At 35.8% G+C, this 19,834-nt stretch overlaps 2 protein-coding genes across 4 annotated transcripts; one reads left to right on the top strand and one right to left on the bottom strand.

Moving 5' to 3' along the window:
• Nucleotides 1-2,159: 2,159 nt before the first annotated feature.
• On the top strand, nucleotides 2,160-11,517 carry LOC112028031 (dolichol kinase EVAN). Of its 3 annotated transcripts, none has more exons than XM_065779071.1 (14): nucleotides 2,160-2,651; nucleotides 2,860-2,972; nucleotides 4,021-4,227; nucleotides 4,474-4,578; nucleotides 5,008-5,078; nucleotides 5,159-5,239; nucleotides 5,315-5,526; nucleotides 7,322-7,511; nucleotides 7,603-7,668; nucleotides 7,935-8,023; nucleotides 8,123-8,237; nucleotides 9,697-9,748; nucleotides 9,865-9,965; nucleotides 11,243-11,517. In XM_065779071.1, exons 1-14 carry the CDS (start codon nucleotides 2,458-2,460, stop codon nucleotides 11,399-11,401), a joined length of 1,755 nt encoding a protein of 584 aa, XP_065635143.1. In that variant the 5' UTR covers nucleotides 2,160-2,457; the 3' UTR covers nucleotides 11,402-11,517. The 3 variants fall into 3 exon arrangements, with proteins under 3 accessions (XP_065635143.1, XP_023916441.2, XP_065635144.1); XM_024060673.2 differs by lacking the exon at nucleotides 11,243-11,517 and adding an exon at nucleotides 10,531-11,099 and having other exon boundaries at nucleotides 2,163-2,651; XM_065779072.1 differs by lacking the exons at nucleotides 2,160-2,651; nucleotides 2,860-2,972 and adding an exon at nucleotides 3,049-3,132.
• Nucleotides 11,518-16,440: 4,923 nt separating this feature from the next.
• On the bottom strand, nucleotides 16,441-18,014 carry LOC136069940 (uncharacterized). Its single transcript, XM_065779092.1, has 2 exons — nucleotides 17,627-18,014; nucleotides 16,441-17,468 (listed from the first exon to the last, which is right to left on the bottom strand). Exons 1-2 carry the CDS (start codon nucleotides 18,012-18,014, stop codon nucleotides 16,441-16,443), a joined length of 1,416 nt encoding a protein of 471 aa, XP_065635164.1.
• Between the last annotated feature and the right edge of the window lie 1,820 nt (nucleotides 18,015-19,834).

The following is a 19,834-nucleotide window of genomic DNA, read 5'->3' as shown; positions in this document are numbered from 1 at the left end:
CATCACGCATGTGCTTATAGGCGGTTTTTTTTGTTTGTTTGTTGTAAATGTTAATAATTTAAATAAATTATAATTTGATATTACTACTTTTTTCAATCACAAAAAAGTCTAGGGGTGTGATGAGCATTTTACGTTTTTGGGTGAAATAATTTTCTAATTACACCCCTAGAGATTTTCTATAGAGAGTCTATAGGAAATAACTTAGCAAAAAAAAAAGGGTCTGATTGAAGTAAAGGCAAAATCTGTAACTTATATAGTGATGAAAATCTCAGAAGCTGAAATTTGTCTTTTAAAATCATAACTCATAAGGATCCCTGTGGACTGTAAGAGTGCTTTTGAGCTTCACAAACTTTACTAAGTTGTCCTATGGACCTTGAAGGAGTTTGGTTACTTTGGTACTATTATACATGCATCGATCACCCCCCCCCCCTCCCCAAAAAAAAAAAAAAAAAATTCCATTTAAAATGTTAAAGATGGGAGTCAAAAATTTTTTAGAATAAAATAAAACCTACCAAAATGGAACACAGTACAAGTCATAGCTTAGCGGCGCGTTATGGCGGTCTCCCATTGCACTTGCACCCACGCGAAGATCACTACCCACTACGTTTGAAAGGTTCACGTTATGGCGGTAATCAGATGTGTTGTTGATACTTTATAGTTGATACTGCTACACCAACACAGTTGGATAGAGAGTAGAGAGGCATCGTGTGTAATTTTTTTTTCCTTTAGTTTACCAAATTTAACTAAATATCAAAAAAGAAAAACAAATTTAACTAGAGCAATGCAAGCATTGCGGATTTTTTCAATTTTCTTTTCACAATTTATTAAAATAGTAATTTTTTTAAGAACAACATTACTTTCACATAAATTAATTAATCATATTATTTTTATAATTTATTTATCATTATAAATCACACTAACAAGTATGAAATTTTATCTCATAAAAGTTACTCTTTATGATGTATAGTTTTCTTATAAAAAGTTCGTTAAAAAAAAAACTTTTCTTATATAAAAAAAAAAAAAAAAAACCTTTACAAGGTATAGTAATATCAAGCTAATTAGCTATCGTTTAAACTTTAAAGAAAAAAAAATCAAGGTAAGCATCAAGTTATATAATTGAACATAACAAAATATTTTAAAATTTTAATAGTTAGATTGTTTTTTTTTTTTTTTTTTTTTTTATATTTTTAAAATACATGTAAAATTTTGTATCAATTGAATTTTATTTATTATTTCATCTATAAACTTATTTTTGATGGATACTTTTATACTACACAAATTTAGAATATAAATATTTGATTAATGACACAATTATTGATCTTTATTTTTTGAAATTTTTACCAACTTAAAAAATATAAGAAGAAAATGTAATTCAACGGTAGATTTTTCAAAATTTACATCTAATAAAAAAAAATCTAAATAAAGTTATTGATAATGTACGAAAATCAGTTGGCTGGAATATTTCAGATTATAGTGATGGCTTTTTGGTCCTGAAAAGAAAATAAAGAACTATCAACGGTGATCGGTATAATTTGGTCAAAGACCCTCCGATGGTTAAGTTAGTTTTTTCTCTAGAATACAAGGAAGAGAAAATAATGAATGGTTGTACTTACCTCGAGTAAATGAGACTTGCTCCTTTTATAGAGAGTTAGAAGTGAGTCTACTTGTTAGGATCCACTGCCATCATGGGTGATGTGTGTGGTTAATGGAGAAAATGGGAAACGTGGAGCAGATTACGGGAAATCCTCTCTGCATTTTAGGAGTAGTGCATCATGGTTTAGTTATATGATGCATTTTGAGAAGTTTTCTTGTAGAATTCACTAAGTATCCTTTGGTCGTCCATGCACTTGGGTCATGGACGACCTTCTTGAAATTGAATTTATTACCTATGAACGGTTTCAGTTTATTTCCACTTGATGCTCATCCTAAGTTCCTTTTTCTCTACAAAGCTTTTTGGACGTGATCTAGTTATGGACGACCGCTATGAATGAGTTGACCTTAGATTGATTCCCATCAGTTATAATCTTAAATTACAACTAAATTTATTATCAAACTTTATCCATCTATTACTCTCATATGATATATAATCTTATAATTTACCTCCAAAGTTTATTTTGGCTATTTTTATATATGGTATTTTTTTAATCAAAGAGGGTCCAGGCAAGCGTCCGGGACTCCTGGCACATAGAATCGCTCAACGGGTTATAAAACCAAAGCCGCGGCTAAAGTCTGCATGTAGGGCCCACTCTATTTATCAGCAACCTAACGGAAACAACCGTATGAACCAAACCTCAATTAAGCAACCCCAAAAAACACTCTTTCTTCTCTTCTCTTCCCTGACGATTAACAATGAAAACCATATTATCTCTCCAATTCCTATCTCTGAATTAAAGAAACAAAAAAAAACTGAAAAAGTTTTAAAATTTAGAGAGTGAATTTTTTTTTTTTTGGCGAGCAATGGCGGCGGCGATATTGAACGGAGAGAGAGTGGTGGTGGTTCTGTTCATCGGTCTCGTTCTCTTCTCTCTCCCTCTCTCTCTCCTCCTCCACGGCGTGGCTCTCTCTCTCCTCGCCCTCTCCGCCCTCTTCATCGAGATCCGCGCCGAGGATGATGCCTCCTCTTCCTCTTCCCTTTCTCTCTTCAAAACCAGGTATACACTACTTACACCTTTCACAATTTTCGAATTTTGTTGCTCTCCTGTTTGGTTCCTGAGAAATGTGTTTCAAATTTTCAATTGTATAAAAAAATTGAATTTTGTGTTGGTCTTTTTCTTTTACAAGTAAATGACCTTGGCTTGGATATAGTTTTGTTAGGGTTTTTGTGAAATTGAATTATTGAGTGTTTTGGATTTCATGTAGGCCTGGTGCTTCATCTGGAATATTTCTTGGGGCAGTAACACTTCCTGTGGTTATGCTTTCAAAGTTGATACAGCTTTCGCGGGCATTGTCGTTGCGTCAAGTTCCACTTGAAGGTACTACCACCACACATTGATCCCACTTTAAGTTAATCACAGCATGAACTTATGTATTTCATAAAAATGAGTGCAGCTGAAATGTGAATGTTAAGATCGATAACTGGAATTACCTGGAAAGATAGGATTTTGAAATGAGACGATTTTATTAAAAGTACAGGTACCCTCTCTTTTGATTTAAATATGATCAAATGGGTTAAGTGGTGTTGCGTTTTAAATGTTGCAATTGCGTACGAATACTTATGTTAGTTGGGCTTGGACAGAGATGTTTGGTATGCCACATGGCATAATGGGAGGGAATTGTGGAATTGGCTTCTATGAGGGAGAGTCGCTTGAGATGGTTTGGTTGTGGTGGAATAGCGAGTTGATTTAAGTAAAGGGAACAAAAAAAAAGGTAGAGTAAGACCTAAAATAACATGGTAAAAGTAGTAAAATTTTTTATTTTCATTTAATGAGGTGACAGAGAGAATGATTTTGGGTAGGATAGAATGGCGAAAAAAAAGATAAATTTGACTGACCTGATTAGTTTGTTAAGGATCTGTGATCTGTAGTTGTCTCCAAAATTTTGGGACCAAGGTTTGGTTGTTGTTATTGTTGGAGAAATGTCGGATAGTAAAAGGAATGCATCATCTGCATTTGGCAGTTGCTATGTAATAACTAAATTCGATAGAATAGCACCTATGATGTTTCTACTTTGTAATCCCATTTTCTAAGATTTAACTCTGTGATAAGGAGTTATGACTTGTTGATATAAAAGCCAGTAATCATTTGCAGCTTGGGTTTTTGACTCCTTATAATAGCACCTATGATGTTATAGAAACCATTGTCTTTATTTTGGATGAGAATTGTATGCGTAAGGTTGTAACTTGTTAGGTTTTCTGCATTTAACAGGCCATCCTCTGTCATCTAAATTGTTTTTCTTTTATTTTGTAATACAAATTCATGGCTTTTTGATTTTCGCTTCCCAATTTTCTTCCTTCTTTTTTTGAATGTGTTTTATTACAATACCACCCAGTATATGACAATGTGTTCAATTTTCTCTGTATAGAGCTTGAATATTTGACAATGCAATACTGGGCCACATCTGCCAGCAGCTTGAGTGTACTTGTGTTCGTCTGCATGGTTATATGGTGTTCACCTGACCGTACACGCCCGCCTTATTCGCGTAGTGTTATGGATGCAAAGTTGAGTTTAAGTGGAATTGTCTTATTTGCAGTGGTGTGCTGTGTGTCTATTGCTGCAACATCCCATAATGGTGAGTTTGTAATTCTGCATCCTTTTTGACTGTTTCTCTCTCTAATAATTTTCTGTGATGTCTTGTAGTGTTTAAGATAGGAAGATAAATATGAGAAAATGAATTACATTTAAAATATATATATATATATATTTTAATTTAGTTCAGGGGGGAAAAAAGAAAAGAAAAAGAGAACTCTGTCAGATAAACAATTGACACCTTTTCTGTTATGATTTATATATATATATATATATAAATTTTTTACAGGCTTTCACGCAGTATTGAAGTTATTGTGGGTGCTTTTGCATGGATTGGCAGCAGTGAAATTAATTCAGCATGTTCTTAGTACTTTTCCCTCTTGTGCTTCTATTGGTATGTGTCTTATTACCTTTTTGTGGGGGCCTTGTTTTCCCCTCTTATTGCATGTAATGATTTTGCTTATTTTAAATTTGGAGCATTAAGAAGTGTTGACCAGCTCCCTGCTTTTTAGTAGTATATAGCTAATTGATACAAGTGTAGCTTGCATATTGTTAATTTTTATTTAACAATATGCTAGCTACACTTGTATTGATTAGCAGATCAGTTTGTAAAATTTATTTAGTGGATCAATTTCTAATAAATTTAAATTACAATTCATAGAAACTACGTAAATTTTTAGTGCCTAAATTCAATTAGTTGAATCCCTGTGGCTTTGGCATAGATCAAATCTCACTTATTTTGGAAAAATATTCTTATTATCTTATCAGTTTTAACCGGCTATCTCTTGTACTCATTATTTATCACTGCTCATCTGCTTTTTAGGGGAAGCGCTTTTGGTGACTGCAGGCATTGTTCTTTATTTTGGTGACATGTTGGCATGGACGATTGCAAAGGTTAGTGGAATTATACCTTCAGTAATTATTCTCCCAGGAAAAATTGGATGTACACACGTTTTATTGGTATTTTTTAGCAGGTTACTGGATACTTGAATTCATTTGAGATGGTTTCTGCACAATATGGAGTCAAGAGAGGTGAAATAAGCATAATTATTCAGGTATGATTCTTTTAAAGTGACAAAAATGATTATAATTGATGTAATTGGATAGCTAAGGTTCTTCTCTTCATGCAGGGGCTGCTACTAGGCCTTCTTCTTTTTCCAATGGTCTTTAAATTTGTTCTTCGAATATGGGAATTCTCTTCAAGTAGTGCTAATTCTGAATCAAGAACATACGAGATAGGGAAATCTCTTATATTCTTTGCATCCCTTGGATTTATCTTGATTGTGGTAGTTCCATCATGGATGCAGTTTGCTCAGGATTTTAGCGTACATCCATTGTTATGGTATTACTTTTATCAACACAGAACTGAATATGATGCTTGTTTTTCTTCTATGCGTTGTGTTATCGACATATCATCAAATTGATTTGGTGGTAATGGGGTAATTGAATTATTAAGACATTTACAGCACTAGGCCTTAGGGATTCAAGTCAGTTTGTGCTGCAGTGTTTTAATTAATTGAATAGATTGGTCTTCTTGAATGTCAATTTCTTGTCATGGACTGTTACTTGCACAACGATATTGAAGAAACACTCATATCATGATAAGGTTTTGTTTTTATGATTGTTGTGTGGAGAGCTAATGACATATAACTTAATTGACACTTTCTTGTAGTGGGATGAGGGTGAGGTTGTGGGTTTAAGAGGTGCATGTGTAACTTGCCAATACAAAAGATTGAATCTCTTAGCTAATAAGATATTAAAGAACTATTCTTTTCCCTCAGTTTTTTGGAAACTTGTTTTCCTTTTCCATAAGTTTTTCAACTTGAATGTTCACTTATTAAATTTGCAAATTGTTTTCATACTTAATAACTTCACCGTTACAGATGAGATTGACTTGTTATCCCGATAAAATAATTTCTTTCTATGTTGATAAAAAACACAAAAGTTATTTAGTTCTATCCATATAAATGTTGAGCGCTATATTTGCATCTACAGGATAATCAACTTGAACTTAGAATCTTGGTATGTTCCAGTTTCAACTATTCAGCATCACGAGAAGCATCATCTCATATTTCTTTATCATCAACCGGAACTATGTGGTCACTCACCCTATCATGATTTTCTGGTACAACTTGGTTGATTGAAGCTCTAGGTGATGCAGGACAAAACCAAAATGATGCTACAATAAATTGAAAAAACAGAAAATTAAAGGATAGATAACCTAGTATTCAACACCAGGCAAGAGAGAATCTCTAGGAGTTAGCACTTAGGGTTGGCTAAAGTCAGCACCAGACCATTGGAGAGGGAGAATGAAGCATCTTTGGCCACTAACTTTGATAGGGTAGTTCTCCTTCCGTTAATAGAACTAGACAAGGGAGAATTGCAAGCAGCTTTCTGAAGCACATGTTCTGTGTGGAACATTCTCCATGGCATCTAGCTTTCTTTTTATGTTGTAAAATTCTCATTGGATGGCATTTTGTCCCCCTTTTGTCTTTGATCCCTTGTTGGAAACTCATTATGGGGATGAGAATCATAATTTACATTGAAATTTTACTAGTAATCCATGCTATTGACTATATATGTCACAATGATTACTTGAATGCTTTTCCTCATACCAAGTGTCCTGAGTCATTTGGATGATTTGCTTGGTGAAATGACCGCAAGTCTATACTTTGTCTAGTCTTTAATTTTTGGGTAAAATGCAAAATTGACCCTCTAAGTTTTTTCAGATATCATTTCAGTCCTCTAACTTTCAAGTTTATTCAATTAAGGCTTTTCTATCGACTTTTGTTATATGTTATGGTTAATTTTTCAATTTTATAGATTTTTCTTCAAATTTTTTAGATTAAAAAAATTCAATTAATGATTGAAAAATATTTTCTAGATTTTTTTTCAAAAAAATTTAACAAAAGTTAGCAGAAAGGCCTTAATTGAATAAATCTGAAACTTAGAGGACTGAAATTAACTAAAGTAAAGTTAGAGAACTAAAATGAAATTTGAAGAAAGTTAGAGGGTCAGTTTTGCATTTTAGCCTTAATTTTTTATCCTATGCTATGTCTGCAAATCAATTTACATCACCATTATCTTGCCATTCCTCAAATTATCTTCTTATGTTTGCACCATATCTTTTTTGACAGGGTAATCTCGTTTGTTTTTTCGGAGCCACTGAAAAGACTATCTTTATGTATGTACTGGGTGTGTGTGATATATGTGTCTGTTTTGCGGTTCTACAACATTTCCAAGAATAGTAAGATTGAAAGGATTCTTCTCCGAAAATACTACCATCTGATGGCTGTTTCAATGTTTCTGCCTGCTCTTATCTTCCAGGTGATTGGGACTATGAAGGATGTACCTTTTGTGCTAGTCCATTCTAGTAATGGTTTGTTTATAATCCTACTGACTGGCATTTGCTTTTCAGCCAAAGTTTCTTGATCTAGCATTTGGTGCAGCTCTGGCAGTTTTCTTGGTGGTAGAAATTATTCGAGTAAGTTCACCATCCAGCCACAGTAATTGATGTTGAAAATTTTGTTATTTATCTTATTCCATAAACAAAAATGATTTTACTAATTGTTTCATTTGGGTCACTTAGTCTTTTCTGGCCTGTATCTCTACAAAGTGATGTAAACTTGCTATGACCATTTTATTGACAATTTATAAGATGGGTACTAGTGTTTCTTGCAAACAGTGAAACTGGTTTAATTTTTTGTTATAGCTTTGGTTGATCTTCCATAACTATATTTTTTTAGCCAGGTGTGGAGAATTTGGCCTTTGGGACAACTTGTACATCAATTTATGAATGCTTTCACAGACCATCGGGATTCTGATCTTCTTATTGTAAGGTATGGCATGTTATTTTCCATGTAGCTGAAACCTGTGAAGCATATGTCTGATACATACCGTTTTTAATTCTTCTTTCTTTATGTTATCTGCTTTTTTAGCCATTTCTCTCTCTTATTGGGTTGCGCACTTCCAATTTGGATGTCTTCTGGATTCAATGATCGACCACTTGCCCCTTTTGCCGGAATTTTGAGTCTTGGAATTGGAGATACAATGGTGAGTCTGCTTGTCGCCATGTATTATTATGTTTTTTTTTTTTTTGATAACTAAGAATGATATATATACAAAAGGCTACTCTATGCAAGAAAAGCATAGAGCAAACCCAAAAATTACAAGAAGAAGAAAATAGAGAAAAAACATAAAAGAAAACCAAAAGATATGTTAGAAGGGGGAAATTATGTTGATTTCTATAAATGCTTTAATATTTCAGACCATTAAATTTATCAAGTAACATGTCAAGGTCCAATATATTTACTAGAAAGCTTGCTTAATAGGATTCAAGGTGCATTATCTATTATGCATATATGAAATACGGTGCGAATTAAACAGTGCAAAATAAGTTAGATTCTTAAGTTGTTGGCCTTTCATAAATTTAAAAAATGAGTCATCATGTGTAAGGTTAAATTTTGGAGGGAGATTTGCAAGCTATACTGCATTTTTCAATTACTTTTATTGTTTATTTGTATTATCATCATCATCATCATCATCATCATCATCGACTTATGCATAATAGGATTCAAGGTGCATTATCTATTATGCATATATGATATACGGTGAGAATTAAACAACGCAAAATAAGTTAGATTTTTAAGTTGTTGGCCTTTCATGACTTTAAAAAATGAGTCATCATGTGTAAGGTTAAATTTTGGAGGGAGATTTGCAAGCTATACTGCATTTTTCAGTTACTTTTATTGTTTATTTGTAGTATTATTATTATCATTTTTAACTTTGACTTCAGGTTTACTTCTGTTAGTAGGGAAGTGGAATTTACTTGTGGAACATGTTGAAGTACAGGTTTTTAAATCACAATGTTGTTGTAATGAGGGAAATGGTGTTATCAGTACATTCCCTGTAACCATACACTGTCACTGTCGTTAAAATTGTTTCGTCCAATAGAAGTATAATGAATTTTTTTCTTGAAGAGACGTTATAGAAAAGGTACCTCAAAAAGATCTAGAGCAGTTTTCTTGCTGTACATCTTTATGTACTTGTCCAGAAGCCATAGATCTTCTTTCTTCTTTATAACCAAAGTCCCTTTGAAAGGAGTCAAGGCATTCCTCATTTTGGTTGTCATTGCTATTAATAAAACTTCTAACAGTTGACTTTTTATGACAACAATCTTACTACTGGTGCAATGCCTGTGGTCAATTTGGCATGTGGATCTTTTGATCTTGCGGTTCGGCATATAGATCTAGAGCAGAATGATTCTTCTTTGTAAAAGACAATGGCAAACCCAATTTATTATTGCACTATGGTATTGCTAAGTGATTTGCTAATCCAAGAAATGACAAGCGAAATAACATTGATGAGAAGAATTGTGAGCATTTATTTGGCAGAAGTATGCTATAAGAAAACTATTTAATGATAAGATCTACTATGCATTCTGTATGACTCCCATCGTACTATTCTTTTAGTTGTATCTCATTATGAAACCATAACTATGGTTATGCTCCAGGCATCAATGGTTGGCCACAAGTATGGTGTCCTCAGGTGGAGTAAAACTGGCAGTAAGTCCCCTCACCCTTTGACCCTGTCTATTCCGTCCTTTAATTTCTTTTAATTTACTTATTTTGCCTAATAGGGCTAATTTGCTGACATATGTGGCACTCTTTCTGATCACTAGAGAAAACTATTGAAGGGACTGCAGCTGGTATAACGTCTATGCTGGCTGCTTGCTCAATTCTGCTTCCACTTCTAGCATCTACTGGATATATTTTTACCCAGGTCTTCTCTCCCTCACACTCTCTCTTGCTTGTGGCTTTATTGGACTTAATTTGCTTAAATAACTGAGCTGCCTGAATCAATTGATTTTTTCTTCTATAAAAAGCATCAAATGTTTAAATTGGCTTAATAAATTTAAAGTCAAGGCAACTAGGTTAGTCTTTGACCAAGATGCACCATTCTCATGTATCCAATCCAGGTTCGTCTGGTTTTTACTAATTGGAGAATGAGCTGCATACCCTTTTTATGTGCCCATATTACAAGAGTACTGTTGCTTAAGAGGTTTCATGCCAAGATGCTTGGATGATTTTGTTTTATGTCTTGAGGGTTTTGGGTTCAAAATTAAGACTCATCAACTTATTCATGCTCCTGTTGTACCATTTTTAAAATCCCTTCGCCCTCTTCTTCCCCTTCACCCCACTCCCCCCTCCCAAACCAAAAAAAGATGAAACAAAGCAAGAAACATAAATTAAAATAGTTGGATTAATTTTGTTAATATAAGTTGATGGATCTGTTTTGTTTGGGTTATTGATGCATTTGTCGATGTGTCCCTGTCAACTTTTTGCAGCATTGGTTGTCTCTTCTCCTAGCCGTGACAGTCTGTGGTTTGTTGGAGGCGTACACAGCACAACTTGACAATGCTTTCATACCACTCGTTTTTTATAGCCTTCTCTGTCTGTAAATGCAGCTCCAACCTCCTAAAAGTATATATATATATATACACATGAATGGTTATGACAAATACTGCCTCAGTTCTCCATGATTATGGATCAATTGCCTTTGAGCACGTTTTTGTAGATATAACAAGTCCACAAGTACCAGTAGATTTCATACAGCCTGTTGTATGGCATACACTTCTTAGATAGGTTGGTCTCTGGAGTATTAGGATTGATCAAGTTTCAGTACCTTAATGGTAGGTTTTGTGAGCGTTTATTTATTGGATGAGGCCTCATGTATTTACAGAGTATACGAGAATGACACCATTTTTTATCCCCACTGAAAAATTAGTCACATTTTTCCCCTATTTTTCGTTTCATTGTTGAGGGAGAGAATAATACATCTTAGAGACATGTTGGAATTATTGGAATTCTTTGATGATAATAATAATAAAAAAAAAATTCATGTTTTATATTTTCATTATCTTTGGCACATTATTATTCAGACTGTTAAGTTTTATTTCTTACATTCACGGAGGGGCAACTGTGTTTGAGATCTTAGATAATTTTACTGCTTTTGTAAAAAATAAATCTAAAATATTAACAAATGAATACACAACCTAGGTCTCTACTAAGAAAAAGTCTGGATCTCCTCAAGGATTGGCGGCAAAAGTTGTGTGGAAATTTTGGACTATACACCCCACCATTTTCTCATTATTGTGTTGCAGCACAGGACACTTCAAGCTTATTGGTACAGCACAGGACAGCCCTACTTTATTGTAATGAAAATAAGTTCCTACCAAACATTATTATAATCTACGCTAGAAACAATTGAAAATGGAGATGAACTTGGAGAAGATCGTTATTCTTTTAAAAATACTATATATATTTTTATATTACATATTGGTGAATGACTGTAACTTGTAAGGTGTGTTGGCTCTGTTGGATGATGATGAACGATAGCTGGTATGAAAACTCTTGCTCTTGCAGATGAAGCTAACATAGTTGGAGGTGGAAATTCAGTGACATCGAGGGTTGAAATTAAGAGTTGAACTAATGGTTTTTTTTTGTTGTTGGCATATATTGAAGTTGGAGGTGAAAGTCTGGTGACTTTATGGTTTGAAATCTTGAGTTAAAGTGTTTAACTCATAATTTTATTTTGCTGACAGCACAATGAGCTTTTAACTCAGCATCAGGGGGATTAAGCTAGCACCTCAGCTTAAAATCGTGATCTTAAATCATGATTAACATGAAATCAAAGACTGAAGTGTAAATATGGTATTTTTGACTATTTTCAGGATATGTTTTTTGAAAATCCATTTTATTGCCAAAAGATTTGGAGAAATAGGGCCGCAAGACAAATAAGAAAGAAAGACACAATACAGATAGTAACTAATATTTTCACAATACTTTCACAACAAATTATAAGTGGTAAGTTGTTATTAGTTTTAATTTGAATTCACAATTTAAATCAACTTTTTGTTCATTAGTAATAGCTAATAACAATTTACCACTTAGAATTTATTATGAAATTGTTTTAAAAATGTTGTAGCCATTGTATTTCTCTTGTTTAAAGCATTTTTACTTTTAGTAATAACACATTATTATTAAAAGGGTTTAGAACTTATGGGCCTATATATATAGATACGCACTTGACACTTTACCTAGTTTTTTAGGAATTCCTACTTGAAGAAGGTTGTTATGCATGAAGCATGAATCTTTTATAATATAAACGTTTTGCTTTTGATAGTCAAAGATAGCAACTTATCTTCCAAAAGAAAGAAATTTTTCTTTCTTCTATATCTTCCATTCAAAAAAAAAAAAAAAAAAAGGAAGAAGAAGAAGAAGAAGAAGAAGAAATAATGTCTCTTTCTCATCCAAAAGACACGCAAAACACACAAGAAAAAACACATGCAACATGTCAGTCGGTGATGACTTTAACGTACGACTCATGTACTTGTGAGAAGGAAGATACACAAATATCTAATAAATGAGGTAATAATTAATTGTGAGAAGGAAGATATATACAAATATATCCAATAAATGAGATAATAATTAATTAAGAAGATGAGTAAAGCCTACATTGAACAATTGTGTCTTGAGTGCGATCCAACTTATAAGGATCATGCAAACTTGGGCACCACAAGCAAGAATAGAACTTGGACTCACCAAGGAGAAAATGCAGGTGCTGTTTTTTACGTCTTTTCTTCTACAATGTTATGGATAAGCTAGATTGGGACATTTTGCTAATGAGAGAAATTTTAATAATTACTGAAATGAAGCCAAAAAGAGAGATCCCTCCCTAGATACTTTTGATACATTGATAAAATAAAACAAAACACAGTTTGAAAAGCTTCCTTATCCTCCCCTTTTCCCTATCTTTTCCTCTCTATTTTTTTTCATTGCCAGTTGCTCTGATCATTTGCTTTTTTATCCAGTTGTCCTTGTAGACTTCAGGAGATAACGACGGAGTGGAGTGCAGAAAAAAGTTGGACAGACAAGAGGGCCATCATCCGAGACTGAAAATGAAATTTCTTCTTGGTATTCAAACAAATTATTTACTTGCAGATAAAGTGATCTAAAGTACTACCAATAACTAAACATATTATGACCATTTCACTATGTTCCAAACTTGCACGTGACACCAAAAGAGAGGGGAAGTATTGAATCCTAAGTATAACACATTACTATTACACTAAAAAATCTACTCTAAACTTATAATTTAATTGATAATTTCTGGTCTTCTTAACAAAATCGCTCAAAATCACTTACTGTAGCTAGGTGTTAAACTTAAAAATCCTTATTTTATTTCACCCTCTCTCTCTCTCTCTCTCTCTCTCTCTCTCTCTCGATTTTGGGTGACTATGGATTTGCTGTTGGGTTGGTGGGTTGTGATTTGAGTGGCAGTGAGTTGCAATTTGGGTATCGGTGGCAGTGGCTGAGTTTTGGTGCTTTAGTTTTTGGTGTGGTTGGTTTCGTTGTTTTAGTGGTGGTGGTGGTTGGTTGGTTTGGTGTTTCGGTGGTTAGTTGGTTTTGGTGTTTCATTTTTTTTTTTTTTTTTTTTGATTTGGTTGGTTTCAGTGTTTTAGTGGTGATTGTAGCTAAGTTTCGCTAGTAGGTTGTTGCTAGCAGTTTTCTTGAGAGAGACAGAGAGAGAGAGAGAGAGAGAGAGAGAGAGAGATGGGTTGTTTATATTATTTGATTGAGTAGTTTTTATTATTTTAATGGGTCATATGTTTGATGCTGAACAAAATCAGTAAGCTGGACAATTCGGTTTCGATGGGCTGAAGGTGGTAGCAAAGGCCTGAAAAAGAAACAATATCAAAGGAGACCGGGGTGGACCGGCCTGAGACCCTCCGATGGCTAAGTCAGTATCTTCCCCACAAGTGGAATTCTAACTGTATTGGAGTAATGTCAAAATGGTCTCATACCTTTGCCTGATTTAGACTGGCCCTTATTTAGGGAACCTTGGGGCAGTTATTTGGTTTAGTAACTTCCCCAAGATCCGAAGAAACTACTCGTAGAAGTAAGTATTGTCCATCTCTACTTCATTTCCTTTCCTTTCCCCCCCTTTTTTTTAACTGATTTCCTTTGTCGTAGGAATAATTACAATGAGGGAAAATAAGAAAAAAACAATAACTAGTGGGGACGAGGATGCTCCTGTACCATCAGTCGTCCAGAAAGCTTCCATCCAAACTGGGAAGAGAAAATCTAAAAAGATTTCTAGTACTGTGGATCTGGATGACCTTCCTAGTCGTCGAGGCTCCAAAAAACAGAAATCCAACCAGACTTCCGAAGGTCCCCAAATTTACACCTCCGACGGTGAATCTGGACGACCTTCCTGCCAACGTGGAGGACGATGCTAATAACGAGGTAACCCAGGACGATCCGAAGACCAATCCACCAAAGTGACTTTAGCTTTAGAAAGTTTTTATATTTTTACTTTTGTTTGGAAGTGCCCTAGTGTTTTGGACTTTTTTTTCCTTTTTTTTTTTTTAATTTATTCAAGTACAATTCCCTCGTCCAAATTTATGGACGAGTTTTATGAACTATTACTCTACTTTCAAGGGTTTTTGGACGGTGGTCGTCTACCCTTAGAGTTTATGAATGAATGAATGAATGCTTTTTATTTTCATTGTTTCTATCATGTTTGAACATGTTTAAGGATTTATGGACATACTTTATTAGTATCGTCCATACCATTAGGAAAACATTTTATCTCAACTTGAACTTATGGACGAAGTTCTTTCATCACAAAGCTAGAGTAAAAATGAACCCTTAAAATGCTATTCTTTAATTCGTCCAAGAACATCGTCTTTTGGCTAGCTCAAGGATTTATTCAAACTTGCGATTATTTATTCGTCCTTAACGAAAGTAATTTCAGCAAATGCTTATCCATGTGCTGGATTGCTTGGCTGTTTAGATTCGTCCAAGAGCTTGTGGTGTTCCTTCAAGCATATTTTTCATCCATGGTTTAGACAATTATACCACAGGTTTTATCTCGTCTTGAGCTTAGGCGGATATACCTCAGATTTTATCTCGTCTTGAGCTTTAGACGGAGATACCTTAGGTTTTATCTCGTCTTGAGCTTAGACGGACATACCTTAGGTTTTATTTTTCCTGCTTTATCCTTACTTGAAGGAAAGCTAATAGACGATACCGCCTTGCTTCCAAGGATTTTATTCATCTTTGGCCTTTCGCCTTCCGTGGATCATCTTGAATCATAGAAAATTGAGGATTCCCATACAATCATACATATACTTAGAAATACATCATATATATATTTGAAAATTCATACTATGTAATCACTCGTCCACAATTATGGCACATGCTTGAGAGCTAGTGCCTTTAGGAAATTAAAAATACTTATACAACATAACTTCGTCCATGAGTAACACAAACACACTTAAAACACAATAGTAGTAATAAGCAAACACAAGAAAATAACACTTGAAGTAATAAATTACTTCAATCGTCTATGGAGTTTGTCTTGAGGCAATATTTGTCCATGGATGACCCTTTATTGATAGTACCTTCTTAGATGTTCAACATTCCAAGAGTGTTCCAGCTTTCTTCCATCCAGAGCTTTCAAGTAGTAGGATCCTTGCCTCTTGCAATTGATAACCTTGTAAGGTCCTTCCTAATTTGGTCCCAGCTTCCTATGGGCCGGGTTTTTAGTGGCCAAAGAAACCCTTTTTAGGACGAGATCCCCAATGTTGAAGCGCCTAGGTTTCACCATGGCATCATGTTGCTTTGCCATGAGATTTTTGTACCTTGCTGTTCTCCACTCTGCGTCCATCCTCACCTCATCTATGAGATCGAGATTAAGGTGAATCTGTTCCTTGTTTTCTTCATCTTGATACCTCATCAACCTATGGCTGGCTATGTGCACTTCTGTAGGTATGACTGCTTCACTCCCATAAGCTACTTTAAAAGAAGTTTCCCCCGGTGAGGGTCCTCGCTATTATTCTGTAAGCCCACAAAACACCTGGTAATTCATCTGGCCATACTCCCTTTGCCCCTTCAAGCCTAGTCTTGATGATCTTTAACAAGGAACGGTTTGCCACTTCTGCTTGTCCATTGGCTTATGGGTGGGAGGGTGAAGAGTAATGGTTTTTTAGTCCAAGTTGTTCACAAAATTTCCTGAAAGGTGTGTTGTCGAACTGTCGTCCATTGTCAGACACTAGAACCTTAGGTACTCCAAATCTGCATACGATGCTCTTCCAAATGAAGTTTTTGACATTTTGCTGTGTGATTTTCACTAAAGGTTCAGCTTCCACCCACTTAGTGAAATAATCTATCCCCACCACCAAAAACTTCATCTATCTGGTTCCAGTTGGAAAAGGGCCTAAAATATCCAAACCCCACTGTGCAAAAGGCCAAGAGACCATCATTGGGGTAAGGTATTCTGATGGTTGTCTAGGAATATTACTAAAACGTTGACATTGATCACATACCTTAACATATGCCTTAGCATCAGCTTCGATGGTTGGCCAATAGTACCCTGCACAGATGACCTTGTGGACGAGTGATCTGGCTCCTGAATGGTTACCACATGCTCCTTCATGAACTTCTCTCAGCATGTAATTTATCTCGTCTGGGGCTAAGCACCTCAGGTATGGTTGTGAAAAACCTCTTTTGTACAGCATTTTGTCCACAAGGACGTATCTGGCTGATTTAACTTTGAGCTTCCTAGCTTCGTCCTTCCCTTTTGGAAGCCTTCCGTCCTTCAGATATGATACTATCGGGGTCATCCAATTCTCCTCACCTTCTATCTGCAACATTTCTGGGAGTTTTATGCTTGGCATGTACCGTATTTCATCAAACTTGTCAATCGCTTCATTAGCGGAGGCTTCCTTCGCCAGAGTATCTGCCTCTATGTTCTCTTCCTTTGGTATTTGAACGAAATTAGCTTCTTTGAATTTCTTCACAAGGCGTACCACTTTCTTTAAATATCTTCTCATTCTATCTTCCTTGGCTTCACATGTCCCATTTATTTGGCCTATGACCAATTGTGAGTCTCCCAAGACGAGTATTGAGCCCACTTCTACAGATTTAGCCAACTCCAACCCTTTAAGAAGGGCTTCATACCCCACTTTATTGTTAGTTGTTTGGTACTGCAAGCGAACCTTGTACTTCAATTTATCCCCTTCTGGTGACCGCAAAACAACTCTTATACCTCCTGCATGCAATGTAGACGATCCATCTACATGGACGACCCACTTGTTATTGTCTTCTTTCTCCTCCAAGTCCTCATGACTTGGAGTGAACTCTGCAATAAAATCTGCTAGGGCTTGAGCCTTTATTGCATTCCTCGGTTGGTACCGAATGTCAAACTCACTAAGCTCAACTGCTCATTGGATTAGTCGTCCTACAGCTTCTAGTTTGTTCATTGCCTTCTTGAGTGGATGGTCTGTCATGACATTGATGACATGAACCTGGAGGTAGTTCCTTAACTTCCTAGAAGCTGTTATCAGTGCAAAAGCTAACTTCTCTATCAGTGGGTACCTTCCTTCTGCTCCTCTCGGCTAATGTAATACACAGGCTTTTGCACCTTTTCTTCCTCCCTGATCAATGCTGAACTCATGGCATGCGGGGACACTACCAAGTAGAGATATAGTTTCTCTCTTAGCACGGATGGACTTAACAATGGAGCCGTGGTAAGATAGTGTTTTAGGTCCTGGAAGGCCTTCTGACACTCGTCCGTCCACTCAAATGCCTTTCTAAGAATTTTGAAGAAGGGCAAACACTTGTTTGTGGCTGTTGAAACAAATCTGTTCAGAGCTGCAACTTGTCCAGTAAGGGATTGGACTTCCTTGATGTTCTTCGGTGGTTCCATGTTCAATATGGCTTGGATCTTGTTTGGATTTGCCTCAATTCCTCTCTGTGAAACCATGAATCCTAGAAACTTTCCGGACGATACTTCGAATGCACACTTACTTGGTTTTAGTTTCATCTTGTATCACCTAAGTGTTTCAAAGGTTTCCTGAAGATCGTCCAAGTGGCTTCCCTTATCTAAGCTCTTCACAAGCATGTCATTCACGTACACCTCCATATTCTATCCTATCTGTGGACAAAACATGTGATTCACCAACCTTTGATAAGTCGCCCCTGTGTTCTTTAGACCAAAGGGCATCACCTTGTAACAAAACAAATCTTGATTGGTAATAAAAAAGGTCTTCTCTTGGTCAATCTCGCCCATCTTTATCTAATTATATCTTGAGAAGGCATCCATGAAACTCAACAACTAATGGCCAGTTGTGGAATCTACCAATTGGTCAATGTGTGGCAAAGGATAACTATCCTTAGGGCAGGCCTTGTTCAAGTTAGTGAAGTTTACGCACATCCTCCACTTGCCATTTGCCTTCTTTACCATCACTATATTTGCTAACCAATCCGGGTAATAGACTTCTCAGATGAAATATGCTGTAGTCAGTTTCTGAACCTCTTCCTTGATAGCCTTGTCTCTTTTAGGAGCGAAAACTCTCTTCTTTTGTCGAACAGGCTTAGAAGAGGGGAACACATTCAATCGATGAGTAATTACCCTTGGATCAATACCAGGCATGTCGTCATGACTCCATGCAAAAACATTGGTATTCTTCCTCAGAAACTGGACAAGGTCTTCTTTCACTTTCTCCTTTATACTTGTTCCAATCCTAGTGAACTTCTTAGGATCATTTTCTTGTAATAAAACATCTTCCAATACTTCAGTCGGTTCTACAACAATTCTTCTTTCTTCTATACTTATAGTCTGCATTTGCTCATCCACAGCCAACATGGCTAGATAACACTCTCTGGCTACCAACTGATCTCCTTGTGCTTGTCCAATCCCGCACTCTGTAGGAAATTTGATTGATAGATGGTAGGTAGATATTACTGCCTTCCAACTGTTTAAAGTTGGTCTTCTTATGATGGCATTGTATGAGGATGAACAATCCACCACAAGAAAATTCATTTCCTTAGTTATCTGTTGCGGGTATAACCCCACCACTACAGGCAATGTAATGGTACCGACGAGCTGTACTTTCATTCCTCCGAATCCTATCAATGGTGAGCATGCTGGACGAAGTTGATCTCGTCCAAGCCTCATCTACTAGAAGGCAGGATAATACAATATATCTGCCAAGCTTCCATTGTCCACCAACACCCTTCTGGTTGTATAATTTGCAATGAGTAGGGTAATGACAATTGCATCATCATATGGATGATGAATCCTCTTAGCTTCTTTGTCTGTAAAAGAGATGGTTCGCTCGTCTATTTCCTTCGTCCTTGGGGGTCGTCTAGAGAGTTGGACGTTTTGCACCGCTTTGAGATATGTCTTCTTTGCCTTGGAAGATTGTCCTGTCGAAGTCCCACTAATGATAACCCTTATTTCTCCGAGTGAGGGCCGTGATGACTCTTCCATCTTTACTTTCAATTTTTCATCTTTATGATCCCTTCTAATGAAATGCCTTAACTTTCCTTATCTAGTGAGATTCTCAATCTGCTGCTTCAAGTCACAACACTCGTCTGTATCATGCCCATGATCTCTATGGAAGTGACAATATTTATTCTTATTGTGCTTGTTAGGATCTCCTTTCATCTTCTCTAGCCACTTCAAGGAAGGATTATCATTGATTTGCATAAGCACCTGATCGAGTGGGGCATTTAAGGGTGTGTAATTCTAATTCCTTGCTAATGTGCTTGCCTTCCTGTTATCTCTGTCTCGATCCTTTT

This window comes from Quercus suber, unplaced genomic scaffold (assembly GCF_002906115.3).
Source record: "Quercus suber isolate HL8 unplaced genomic scaffold, Cork oak 2.0 scaffold_198, whole genome shotgun sequence".
NCBI classification, from domain to species: domain Eukaryota; kingdom Viridiplantae; phylum Streptophyta; class Magnoliopsida; order Fagales; family Fagaceae; genus Quercus; species Quercus suber.
The sequence above is the reverse complement of the archived record's forward strand: the minus strand, read 5'-3'. Positions and strand labels throughout refer to the sequence as shown.